Consider the following 14,118-nt stretch of genomic DNA (forward strand, 5'->3'; position numbering starts at 1 on the left):
TATGGGAAAAGACAACTACTCTATCGGGTATTAGTGTCAATGGCCTCCAATGAATCAATGTGTGAAGTACGAAGACCATGTCCCACACTATGCAAGATGTATTACTAGTTTTAGAAAACGACGCTAGGGACCTAATTAAACAGCTGCACTTAAAACAAAATTAAGTCAGGTTCTTCTACTTATTTTTGTACACAGCACCACTTTTCTACTTCTCAAAAGACAGAGCCCACCAGGAAAATCCACTTACGCTTCCAGTTCTTGTTTCATCTTGGCAAATTCTTCTTTGGTCATAGACCCTTCACCTTCTCCCAGTTTCTGCATCTTCTCTCGAGGACCATCAAAGTCGGGCTTCGTAGGAGCAGGTGGAATCTGCAGCAGAGGCAGGAACTCATGAGCCTCTTGTCCCAGCAGCGATGTTTTCTAGTTGGTGCCTCTACTCTTGCTGGTCCACAGGAGACAACCACTCCACTCCTGTGGGGCTATTTAAAAGTCAACTCCTGTTTTTTCTTAACCTTCCTTAACTCTTCTGGACATTTAAAATGAGGTGTCTTCCTGAGAGTTGCATATTCACTTTGATGGCAATCATTTGTTCAGTTTATCCATTATAGACATTGTTCAGAGCACAACAGTGTCTATACTGCTTCAGTGTTCGCCTAAAACTAGTACAACGAATGCTAAGCACCAACGGTGAGCCATCAAGATTATAAAGTGTTCAGTATTCCAAAGGAATTTTTTCCTAATCCCAAAGGATAATCAAGGACTCTAATTTTGAATGAAAGACATATCTAAATATAAGCTTCGGTACTAATTTTGTTTAATGATTAAGAAATCATCATTTGGAGAGCTTCTTCAGTCTGCCTGGCAGGACAAAACGCGTGGAAATCTCCTTTAAAATCAGTTAAGTCTGTTCCTGCCGCCAAGAAATAACAATCAAGGGCTGAAAACTGCCTCCTTGAGCACTTTTTTTGTTTTTGGGAGAAAGAGTCTCGCTCTGTCACCCAGGTTGGAGTGACGTGGCATGGCCTCGGCTTACTGCAACCTCTGCCTCTCAAGTTCAAGCGAGTCTCATGCCTCAGCCTCCCCAGTGGCTGGGACTACAGGTACGCACCACCACGCCCAGCAAATTTTTTGTATTTTTAGTAGAGACAGGGTCTCATCATGTTGCCCAGGCACGTCTTAAAATTCTGAGCTCAGGTGATTCACCCACCTTGGCCTCCCAAAGTGCTAGGATTACAGGCATGGCCTCCTTCAGCAGCTTTTGAGAAATCTTATCACAAACTATTACCAGTAGCAATGTTTCCTAGAAATCAATTCTACTGACATAGGAAAAAACATACCAGAGAAAAACCAAACCTAAAGGTAGGTAAGACTAAAGTCATTACACTGTTCACACCCCTTTACAATGTAAATAATGTAAGCCTGTATGCCCCACCTCAAAGCTGTAACACTATTCCTTCACATACTTTCCACTTGACAGTCAGCAAATACTCCAGTAGGTAGATGAAATCTAACTTTTCACAATCCATTAAAAAAAGTGGATATGTCTCTTTTAAACTAATGCATAGCAAGGCAGAAAGAACTAGCTTATTTGATTTTCTAAAAGACTCACAATAAGCCCAGCATAGTCTGTTGTTTCAATAAGAGTGTCATGTAGCCACACAAAGTCTTCATGTTGCCTTGTAACAGAAAACTCTGGGCTCTGAAACGTGGGCAGTGTGGTCTGTAAAGAAAGAAAGAAGTTAACTGGTAACCACGACTTTTAGATAAGTGATCTGGGTTTCCTAGGCTACATAGTGGGAAAATTCTGCATAATACATCATAATATGATCCAGTAAAGAACAAAGCAATTATACATGATCTCCTGTCATGAAAGTCATAGCTAAGATTCAACCTGAACTCTAAGGATTTCTCCCCAAACTCCACCTTTCTGAAGCTTGTAATGAATACCCCATCAGAATCTACTGGTAGAAGTTCAGTTCTAAGAAGTAAGCCACAACCCTAATTCTATTTTTTTGTTTCTGTGTACTTTTTTTTGTTTATATACATTTTTGGGACAGGGTCTGGCTGTCACCCAGGCTGGAGTGCAGTGGAATGATCTTGGCTTCTTGGCTCACTGCAACCTCTGCCTTCCAGGCTCTTAAGCCATCCTCCCACCTCAGCCTCCTGAGTAGCTGGAACTACAGGTGTGCGCTACCACATCCGGCTAATTTTTATATTTTTGGAAGAGACAAGTTTTTGCCATGTTGCCCAGGCTCAAGCGATCTGCCCATCTTGTCCTCCCGAAGTGCTAGGATTACAGGTGTGAGCCACCCAACCCAGCCCCAAATTCTATTTTTGTAAGTCTGAATTTACCCCCCACCCCCAACTTATGACAAAAAAGAAAAATAAATTTAAAAAAAACCTCTTAGCTGTAACTTACTATGGTTCTAAAAATTGTCCCTGGCTTCCTTCCTTTTCATTCCAGTGAATGCTGATTTTACCTCCTTTGATCTGGTAAGCTCAGGCAGAGAATTATGTCACCAGTCTTTTTACACTACCTCCGGAATAACTGAAGTGTGCTATTCAAGCCGCCCAGGCGTTAAGAAAAAACCACAAGGTCTTTCCCAATTTAGTAAATGCTGAAAAAAAGCAAGCTACAGAGACAAACTTCCCTTGGATGCAAATTAAAAACAAAGCTGGGGCCCGGTGTGGTGGCTCTGGCTCACGCCTTGAATCCCAGCACTTTGGGAAGCTGAGGCACGTGCATCACCTGAGGTCAGGAGTTTGAGCCGGGTGTGGTGGCTCAGGCCTGTAATCCCAGCTACTCTGGTGGCTGAGGCATGAGAATTGCTTGAACCCGGGAGGCAGGGGCTGCAGTGAGCCAAGATGGTGCCACTTCATTCCAGCCTGGGCAACACAATGAGACTGTCTCCAAAAAAAAAACAAAAAAACAAAAAAACAATGCCCACAGCCCAGGGCTCTGCCACAGCAGAATGCTGCTGCTGCCACAATGGCACTCACCTGATGCTTACTGTGAGATAGATTAGGGAGGTTCTCACTTAATAGTGCTACCCTACGAATAGCAACTGTTTCAAGCTCAGGAAATCTCTTCTCACATCCACTGTGAATAACAAGGCTGCAACCTAGCACTGTATGTATTACCACTGCATGTTACTTACCTTTGTGTGCACTGTAAATTTGACTTTGTCTCTCTCACTGAGCGCATCAGGTATGTCAATCTGAAGCGAGGGATCAACATTCAGGTCCACAGATACAGATCTCAGCTGAAATACATTTTTTGCGTATTAGTTTCAAACTCATTTGGCCCTAAAAAATTATTCCAAAAATGAGTAGTTACTAAAAAGCAGTTTATACATACATCATTTAGAAATGTCAGTTGAGCCGGGCGCGGCGGCTCACCCCTGTAATCCCAGCACTTTGGGAGGCCAAGGCGGGTGGTTCACAGGGTCAGGAGATGGAGACCATCCTGGCTAACATGGTGAAACCCCGTCTCTACTACAAATACAAAAAATTAGCTGAGCGTGGTGGCGGGCACCTGTAGTCCCAGCTACTTGGGAGGCTGAGGCAGGAGAATGGCCTGAACACGGGAGGCGGAGCTTGCAGTGAGCTGAGATCACACCACTGCACTCTAGCCTGGGCGACAAAGCGAAACTCTGTCTCAAAAAAAAAAAAAAAAAAAAAAAGAATTAAAAATTAAAAAAAAGAAAAAGAAATGTCAGTTGAGACATTTCTAAGTTTATCTGAAACTGAGGGGAAACCCACTCTTCACATGCATTGGTATATCCGAAGTATTCCTGTAATGTAAACAACAGCTACAATAATGTCATGTACAATACATTTGGCCAAATACCTGACTGTACACTAAGGCCTGAACTAAATAGAAGAAAATCTTGAATTCTTACATAAATGCCAAAGTACAATGAACATTCAAGAGGCATTAACCAGGCCACACAAATATCTGAAAGGAAAACCTGGGGAGATGGCACAGAGAACAGTCATGTGGAATAGGATCCTGGATGGAGAGTTCAGAGTAAACCTGGGACTGTTTCAAATAGCCAAGGAATCTAGACAGGAGGGGTGAATTAGAAAAACCAACCAAGGCCTTACTTAATTAGCACAATCCCACTGTGGTTACACATGAGCAACAAGTGTGAGCATCACTCTGAATACTCAATTAACTGATTTTCTGAGCTGGAAATTGAGAGGAAAAAAACTACCTAACTCCATTTCTGCCCGTCAAAAAAAAAAAAAAAAGAGAGGAGAGAACAGTGGCAGCACTAACAGGAACTGGGCTATTAGGGAAAAGTGACTTAAATAAAGGTACATTAAAGCAGACAAGGTGGTGGTCAATCTGAAAACCTGACACACAAGGCACGAGGAACTCATAGAGTAAGCATCTCATTGCCCCATTCCTTTTACTGTAAGGAGTGCTAAAGTAAAGTTGTCATAACACTGGATTACCCAAAGCACGGAATGCCAAGTGAAGATTACAATTAAGAAGATGAGGTATTTCACTCCAAATTTCCCTTTGGGTCCCTTTCTTCAAAATAAAAAGTTCAAGACTAAAAACTTATGTACTTAACCTCTAAAACTTGAAAATCTGGTCAATCAGCTATAAAAAGACTAAATATATTCACTAAAAGCATATGGATTACCTAAGTTTCAAGTACTCCCTTTTTCCTTAAGCACTGTATATTTATAATTCTGAAAGCCAGAGGGAGCCTATTACAATGGCTTTCCTCCAAAAAATTAAGCTCAAGTAGTCACCAGAAGTTGATTTTAACATCAACTATTAGTAAGATCAAAACAGATACTTTTGAGTCCTCACATCTCAACCTAAGTATTTTTCTTCCACATGAATTCTTGGTAACTCCTATGAAATATCTGCTTGTCTGGCTTAATTTTCACATGTCCATTTGTGAGATCTCTGCAAACAAAGATAAAGCTTCAAGGTCTGTGACTTCATTTGATCATGACTGACTCCAGCTTTGGCGTATTTTCTGATAAGAGCTTCCTTCCTTCTGCTAAGTTAACACTGGCAAATACAGCCTTTAAAAATACCTCAAATCATTAACTGACATGTGATTGCAGAGGCTATACCAACGACTCTACTGATCTTAGGCTTATCTGTCAAGGTCAGGCAGGCCCAAGAACAGGAATAAACAGAGCCAGGCGTAAGAAGTAGCCATGGTCTCTGGAGGAGACATAGGACAGCTCACAGGACAGGTCTAAGGTGCCTTTCCCAGAGCTCAAAAACTGCCACATTTCCTAAGATTCCATTTCCTAAAGTCACAAACCCTGACTTCTAGCACTGCTCAAATGAATATGCTGACAGTTCCATTTTCGCTCACAAGCCCAGCAAACTCAGTGAGCCTGTGAACTCCACATGGGATACCCTTGGAATTCGAATAGGAGGACCCAAGGGGGATGTAATCAAGTAAATGGAGCTCATTTGTGCACCACAGTTAAAGCTACAATGGATGCTACCAGCTGCTTTAGCTGCTTTTCGTTCCTCTGAATAATTATCTTCTCTTTTCGTCCCTTTCCCCATGTAGAGGTAATACCCCCGACTATACCTGTCTTCCTTTCTGGTTAGTATAGAAACATATTTTTTGTTTCAGAATGTGATGAAGACAAAAAGAAGAAAACCACTAGGTTATGAGTGACTGCAACCACAGCATATCAAACATCCGAGGTTCACTAGCAGCCATTTTTGCCCAGACATTTCGCCCTAGGAAGGGATTCAAGCAAAACTCCAATCACTTGACATGACAGTCCTAACCACCAAATAAGCAAATAATGCAATGTTGTATGTGGGCCTTAAAGAACTGTCTAAAAGAGAGTATTGGCAAAATCCCTCAGCATCCAGGCCATCATTAACTCAATGTCCCCCAGGCGCAAGTTAAATGAACTTTCTCATATTATAGCATATAACCCTCCAGATGAGACAAACATGGGTAGAAACTTGTGAAATGACTAGAGCTTCTAAGTCAGCATTTGTACTCTCACTCGGGAAGCATCAAGTGTGACCAAAAGTTCAGCATTCCTTCTGCTTAGTCAACAAACCCACTCCACAGTGCTACAGAACTTGCTAAATAATTGCCAGGCTCCACTCTTCCCCTCTCACTTGCCTCTGCCTCCATCCCCCCTAAGCTTGAAGGGCTCAGAGTACTCCTTAGCCCTGCTGGCCAACACTTGAGTCTCTGACTTAGGCCACAGATGTTACAATGCTTACAGTGGCCGTTTACAACAGTTGACAAAGCAGGCTTTAGAACCAAGTCCAGCCTTGGGCATGCCGGACCTTTACCATGCAAAGTTTTACCTCTTTTCCAGATCCCTTAGGTCACTTGTAAGAATCAAATTGAAAATATACCTACTCTCAAATAATTTAAGTTTTAAAACTGACTTCTGGCTGGGTGTGGTGGCTCACGCCTGCAATCCCAGCAATTTGGGAGGCCAAGGTAGGCAGATCACTTGAGGTCAGGTGATCGAGACCAGCCTGACCAACATGGTGAAACCCCGTCTCTACTAAAAATACAAAAAGTGGCCAGGCACGGTGGCTCACGCCTGTAATCCCAGCACTTTGGGAGGTGGAGGCAGCTAGATCACAAGGTCAGGAGATCGAGAACATCTTGGCCAACACGGTGAAACCCCGTCTCTACCAAAAATACAAAAATTAGCTGGGCATGGTGGCGCACATCTGTAATCCCAGCTACTCAGGAGGCTGAGGTAGGAGAATCGCTTGAACCCAGGAGGCAGAGGTTGCAGTTAGCCGACATCACGCCACTGCACTCCAGCCTGGGCGATGAGAGCGAAACTCCGTCTTAAAAAAACAAACAAACAAACAAACAAAAAAACACACACAAATTAGCCTGGCATGGTGGCGTGCGCCTGTAATCCCAGCTACTCAGGAGGCTGAGGCAGAAGAACTGCTTGAACCCGGGAGGCGGAGGTTGCAGTGAGCCAAGATCGCACCACTGCACTTCAGCCTGGGCAACAGAGCGAGTCTCCAGAAAAAAAAAAAAAAAAAAAAAAACTACACATAAAAAACAAACCCAACAACCCAGCCTGAGCAAAGCGGTGAGACCTCATCTCTATTTCAGAATTTAAAAAAAATTTTTAAAAACCTGACTTTTGTAGATTTCCCTTGAAACTACTGGATCACGTATTCAAAGTTTTAGGTAAAGTTTCAGTTCATGATGTACTTCCCTACCAGGTCAATCCTTACAATACGGATTATAATCAGCCTTCACGGTAAACAAGCACACTTCATTTGGAAAGCACATTTTCAACTGTTTTAAAAAATCGCAGTGCTTTTGGTAAGAGAGCCAAGGCACTTCTCTAAAAGGAGAAAAGTAGTTACGGAATCCCTGTGCATTTCCTCACCTATTCATCAGCTTCCCAGCTGGGGCACATCAGACACTGGCTGCAGGACAACCCTGCAGCTGTTGAGCTCCTGCCCACCAGTCTTCATAAACTCACTTTTGGTCCAAATTTCACTTACGACTCTACCAGCAAAGCTGCCTCTTCAAAAGGTTTAATGGCTTACAGAGGGCAAAGGGCACCTGGATGACTGAACAACACAAAAGGCAAGATTCTAAAACTCAGAACCCACGAGGAGAACAGAAAAAATACAGTTTTTTCTAAGTGGTTATGGTGACTGCAGACTCAGTGCCAAAATGAAAAAGACACAGTCCAAAGAAGTGAAACTCCACAATCTCCGATCTGTTAGATTGGGGCTAGTTGAACAGTCATTTAAATCTAATAGTCATTTGTATACAATGTAAGACATGGATACAATATGCAGTGCTAGCCTGTATTTTCCTATTTGAATATCCCACATAAATTACTACAGATAGGATAAAAAAGACACATATCTATTTAAATGACTTCCTAGTTTCCATTCCAAAAGCAGAAGATATGTACTTAAGCAGCACATGCTACAGTGTCTTCTCTTTCAAACTATCTGTTCCTAGCCTCTAGGGATTTTGTTTTGTTATGCTTCATTCCACTGCCTAAGAAACTAAGATTTTGCCAGCAAGAGGGCCAATATGACAAATCATCGATGATTCTTAGCATGGAGCCAAGAAGCCTGCCTCCTTGATCAGATTTTCAGCTGGAAAGGTATCCACACCTTGCCTAGTCCAATATTTGTTAAGTGAGAATATAAAATTCAAAGATGTTCTGTCACACTCTAGATTTGTATTAATGTCCACAAACATTAAAGATTCACATGATACATATTTAGGAAACATATGCTACTTTGTTACTGTTTGAACTCTCAGGAAACAATGTTCCCATTGGTGCTCCGAATTGTTACTATTCTCTGCTATCCTGAAGATAACTAATACCTACCTATCTGTGTTCAATCTCAGCTTTAGATTATGGCACTGGTGTGTCACAAACAACTGGTTCAACTAACTATAAGCAATATATTAACTCTGCTTTTTTTTTTTTTTTTGAGACGGAGTCTCACTCTGTTGCCCAGGCTGGAGTGCAGTGGCACAGTCTCAGCTCACCGCAACCTCCACCCCCGGGGTTCAATTCTCCCAGATACTCCTGCCTCAGCCTCCTGAGTAGCTGGGATTACAGGCGCCCACCACCCCACCCAGCTAATTTTTGTATTTTTAGTAGAGACAGGGTTTCACCATGTTGGTCAGGCTGGTCTCTAACTCCTGGCCTTGTGATCTGCCCGCCTCAGCCTCCCAAAGTCCTGGGATTACAGGCGTGAGCCACCGCGCCCAGCCCAACTCTGCTTTTACAGGTATTGGCTCTCATTCCCTAGCCATTGGTTCTCCCCTTCCTGTAATTCAGGCCTGCAATATAATTTCTTAGTCCCCCAAGGAAAACAGAACTAAAGACTTCTAACAGAAGATCTCAGTCTACTAACATAGCTAATAGCTATTAAAGCTACTCAGGCATCGGCTTAATAAAAAACTAAAGGGCTGCAGCAAGTGATCAGATTTTCACCACTCATCTTTGTGAGATGGGTCTCAGAGGGCCCCATCCCTGCTGACACCAACCATTCTTACCGGTAGCCTGCCAACACACAAGCAGTTCACAGTAGAACACTGCAGACTGCAGGGCATTTTCAGGCTACATAGCCTCAAGTTCCTAGAACAGGAACTGAGGCTTGGAAGAAGGTCAGTGCAGCGCACTCAGCGAATGGATAAACTGAATCATCATTTCACAAGGCTGCAAGCCCATGTACTAATGGAATCAACATGGAACCAGAGTTAAATTACTGCCTTAAATATCTAATGCATGTCAAGAAATCCATCTAATTACTAAGTACCGAAATTATAATACTTTCAAATGAATTCACAAAGCAAAACGGTTGAACTACATGATCTGTAAGGATCTCCTGGCAGATAAATCCTACTGGGAATCAATACACCACTGCTACCAAGAAAGCAGGTCCAACAAATGAATAAAAGAAACCCAGCCAGGCAGAGAGGTTCTTGTCTGTAATCCCAGCACTTTGGGAGGCTGAGGCAGGAGGATCGCCCGCGGCCAGGAGTTTGAGACAAGCCTGGGCAACACAGCAAAGCCTTAAAAAAAATCACCTAGGCTCGGTGGCCTATGCCTTTACTCCTAACACTCTGGGAGGCTGAGGTGGGAAGATCACTTGAGCTCAGGATTTTGAGTCTGCAGTGAACTACGATCAGACCACTGAACTCGAGCCTGGGAGCAGGCTGAGACCCTGAGACCCTGTCTCAAAAAGTAAAAAACAGAAATGCCAGTTTCCTTTATTCAGAGCTAAAAGCCTTCACCTACTACCCAATCCCATCAAGGCTCCCTCCCAAAAGTTCACTGGCATACCATATCAAGTCAGCAAGCCCCCTTTTTTGTAGCAGGGTCTCACTCTGTTGCCAAGGCTGGAACAAGCCCTCTTCAACAAAGCTAAGATGGTCCATATTACTCATGTGGATGAGGGTGTTGAAGGACATTTACTGCCTTCCTTCATGGTCTCACTTCATGATCAAACCAAGATGCACAGGAAATAGGTTTGACAATTTACCTTTACCAAGAAAGACGATTCAGCAACAGTGGTAGAGCTGCCTGTTTGAACTTAACCTTGGTCATCTCAGTTTGAAACACAAATGGCAGCATGGAGAGCAGGCTGCCCGCTTTTTGGTTGGACATTTCTTTCACTCTGAGTTTGAGGTACAGCAAATTTCCCAAATCACTCAGATGTAAATATTCCAATACTCAGACCAGGGGCCCATTCAGGAGGCTGAGTGCAGGAAGATGGCCTGAGCTCAGGAGTTCGATACCAGCTTGGGCAACACAGCAAGACTGTCTTGAGAAAAAGAATTCTAAACAAAATAAAAACAAGAATTCAAAACAAAATTCATGAAAGATATAGGAAGGGTGAGGGAAGAAGTCCAACATTTTATCACCCACCAGCTACCAAGTATCTAACAGCACAATGTCCTAGCTCTGCGGTGCTCTTGAAAGAAAAAGTGAAAACCCTGCCAAGGGAGCCATCTGGATTTGTATTCCTCACCATTTACCATGACTAGAATGGTTAGGAGTGTGCCCTTCAGAAACTGAGCTTTTCAGGCAGAAAATTATAGTTTTCTCTCCAGACCATACAGGAATGCCTAAAAAGGTTATGCCAAAATGTAAAAAGAAGAGTCAAGCCAAGGACCCCCATTTTTAAACTGAAGTGTTGGCTGCCCCTCAAACTGCAACTTACTCCTCCTGGGGTACTATGGTTTGCCTTTAGGCAGCATGTGAAGGTGTGAAGATCTCTTTTAGGAGATCTTGTCAGAGTACCTCAATGGCCAATCAGAAAACAGGTATTAAGGGTGAAGAAGCCACTTTTTGGAAAGTTAGATCATGCAGAGAAACTTAATTTACACTTTAATAGCCGTTTCTCACTATTGGGATCATTAAAAGTTAGACTGTTTCCTTAAATACTATTTAACTTCACTACACACTGTTGTGCCCACGGGCTATTTAAGACATGCAGGGTACTAACCTATAGATCTGTTCTCACCTAATTTGCTCGAGCATCAAGACCCTGATAATAAAGACAGAAAAATGTTGAAACAGCAGGATTTTAAACCAAGTTCCCCTCTGCAGCACAAGAAACTCAGGTAAGTTTCCAGTGTCCAAAGCCTGCACTCACAAACACAAACACGAAGCCCTCCCTTTGCAACCCTCAAGTACCCAGAACCTGCTGAAGAAAACCATCTTTCACCACCTTTTGTTAAGGTTCCTCAGTATTAGTGGAAAAGCTTTATTCTCACAAAGACATCCAACAATGCTAATTTTTACATGGCATGTTATTTCCTTAGGCAAGATTAATAGAAAACCTGAAAAATTCGCAACAAGCACACAAAGACTAGCTTCTGTAACACAACCTGACCCCACCCATATCACACCATTTTAGAAGGAAGTCCGTTTAAACCAGTGATTCTCAAACAGGCAATTTTGACTTCTTCTTATCACCATGGGAGGGGAGGAGGCCGCGTCCTAGCAGAGGCCAAAAACAGTTGCTTCACATCCTACAACCCAGAGGGCACTCCTCAACAAAAGTGATCAGGCTAAAATGTCAACAGTGCTCCCCAGGTTGAGGAACTGAATTTTAAACTAAACCTCTAGTTTAGATGACCACTAGGTCTCACCGAATGAGGAGTTTACAGCTCAGAAACAAATCTAGAAAACTTAACAGCCCTGGCCAGGCACAATGGCTCATGCCTGTAATCCCAGCATGTTGAGCTGGATGGTGAAACCCCATCTCTACCAAAAAATACAAAAATTAGATGGGCATGCTGGTGCGTGCCTGTAGCCCCAGCTACTCAGGAGGCTGAGGTGGGGGTGATCACCTGAGCTCCCCAGGTCGAGGCTGCAGTGAGTTGTGATCGTGACACTGCACTCCCGCCTGGGTGACAGAGCCAGACCCTGTCTCAAAAAAAAAAAAGAAAAGCCTCTTGGCCATTTCTACCTATGGCCAAAATAATGTGAACAGATAATGACCTTTTAGAGTATTCACAAATGGGGATCTTAAGACACCAAGTACAAGTTACTGAACTAGAACTAAGGCGTGGGAAGCTTGATACGTCATACTTCCTCAACTTAGAAAATAGTTGCAAGGGTAGCATAAAGCTTCAGTCCACAAAGTTTGTAAGTTTGGACTTGCTATGGTATTGGTCAAAGTTCAGGATTGTTCCTATACTAACAAACTGCACTCCATTCTAGCTAATGGAGAACAAAAATACCCCTAGAGGTAGCTTCCATACCAGTTAAACACGAAACCAGAGCAGCAGTACTTAGTCTACAAACACTTCTGAGTAGGTACGAGGACAGATATCATTCACCAAAGTCCCTGTAACCAAGCAGTAAGTTAAGGCCAAGTTGTTACTGTCAAGGAAGGAGAACCCCCTAGTTAAAAATAGCACTAGGCTGCGAAGGTCGAGTTCAAATACCAGCCTGGCCAACATGGTGAAACCCGGTCTCCACAAAAATACTAAAATTAGCCGGGCATGGCGGTGAACGACTGTAATCCCAGCTACTTGAGAGGCTGAGGCAGGAGAATCGCTTGAACCCAGAAAGCGGAAGTTGCAGGGAGCTGAGATCGAGCCATTGCGCTCCAGCTTGGACGACAGAGCGAGACTCCGTCTCAAAAAAAAAAAAAAAAATCAAAAACCAGTAAATAGAGGACCAGTTAGGAACCAAATTAACCATGCATCTCTTCCCCTGAACTATTTTCTGAGGAAGAAGGCAAACCCCAGCACCCTCGGCTAAAGAATGTAACAAAATGCCAGTGTCTGGCTACCAGACACGACTGACACAGTATTCCCTTTCAGTTTTGCTGAATTGGCCAAAATGAGTATTGGGCTAGAATTCAAAATCCTGAAGAATCAAGTATGTCCCCCTACCTTAGTGAGTCTTAATTAACTCCATCCTCAGGGGGAATTCCAAACCAAAGTAAATTATCAGGAGGGCATTTAAACATTTTAAGTAACACACATTTCAGGTAACACACAAAACATTTCAGTTGACTACCGAAATTGTATTATGGCAAGAAGTTGCCCAAGACTTAGTTTCCCATTATTTCATACTTGCCCCAAACTCCCTTTCAGTTAACCATAACACCTTCTAGGCCAGACCACTGCAGGTTATCAGCATCAGCAGAGATCAGAAAACAAAAATAAAGCCACGCGTCAGGGTAATTATTTATTTTTATTGTCTCTTTATTCCTGTAATGTAAAAAGGAAAACAATGTCATGTAACTCTCTTCACTACAGATACGGACAGTTTCTGTAGCCTCTAAAACAGGCAGGAAATGGCTTTCATAACCATTCTCCAATTTTACTGGAGGATCAGGGTGGTGGAAGTCATTTTAAAAACCAGCTGCAATATACTGTACTATCAGAGAGTGGGGTGAAGCAATTGAGTCCTTTTACCTAGCTGACTGAATCAAGACAGCTAAAACAATGTACCAAAAAGAAAGAAAAAATGCTACCAAAATCCCAATGCATTATCTACCCTTTATGGAGAAAAGTACCTTTATAATGTTTTACAAAGAATCGTGGTCTCAAGTTTCCACTGATTTAGTAATAAAGAACTTTCAAAAAAAAAACACTCGAAACAACACCCTCCTGTATACAAAGCTCTATTTCAATAATTAATGCAATGATACCCTTGTTGGAACAATCCAGCCGCTTTGAAACTCTGGTATTCACTTACTAGATGAACAAGTTTCTCTATGGAGGTGCCTTTAACTTCTCAAGAAATGTGTAAGTTAAGACGGCTCCAAATTACATTTTAAGAGAGCCTTGTATTTTAGAGGTTCTTTTTCATCGGTCAGAAAAACTTATGTTGACGATTCTGCATGAAAGGTTGCTCACAAACCATGCATCGCAAAGCTACCGAGGCAAATTTAAAGAACCAATGAAAAAGAGTGGAGGCTCGTCTGAATCTTTAATTGGCTATGGGAATTTCAATTTATTGCATTAATAATCTTTTAGACCTCAAGATACACGTGACCCAGGGACAGTTTACATCAATGGGCAAGACTTAAAAATAGACATCAAGTTCAGCAAGTATTTGAGCACCTACTAAAAATTACACAACTCCCACAACAACGCATTTTGCGTTTCTAAA

The 14,118-nt window shown here is 42.6% G+C and overlaps 1 protein-coding gene and 1 non-coding gene across 9 annotated transcripts in view; both read right to left on the bottom strand.

Annotated features, from left to right (window-relative positions):
- The window catches only part of SNX5 (sorting nexin 5), a 27,190-nt gene that overhangs the window by 12,109 nt on the left and 963 nt on the right, over positions 1-14,118 (bottom strand). For 2 of the 8 annotated variants that reach the window (XM_034947518.2, XM_034947512.4), the window contains exons 2-3: positions 3,159-3,263; positions 248-369 (exon numbers count right to left, since the gene is read on the bottom strand). In XM_034947518.2, the coding sequence (XP_034803409.1) occupies positions 248-321 (74 nt within the window). In that variant the 5' untranslated portion in view covers positions 322-369; positions 3,159-3,263. Of the gene's footprint in view, positions 1-247; positions 472-1,609; positions 1,721-3,158; positions 3,264-3,358; positions 3,496-14,118 lie in introns of those variants that run through there. The other 6 variants (XM_055104999.2, XM_034947511.4, XM_063600865.1 and 3 more) reach the window with 6 other exon arrangements.
- Positions 8,955-9,191, bottom strand: LOC112438021 (small nucleolar RNA SNORD17). Its single transcript, XR_003026526.1, has one exon. It is a non-coding gene; the product is annotated as a small nucleolar RNA SNORD17 (small nucleolar RNA).

This window comes from Pan paniscus, chromosome 21 (assembly GCF_029289425.2).
Source record: "Pan paniscus chromosome 21, NHGRI_mPanPan1-v2.0_pri, whole genome shotgun sequence".
Lineage (NCBI taxonomy): Eukaryota > Metazoa > Chordata > Mammalia > Primates > Hominidae > Pan > Pan paniscus.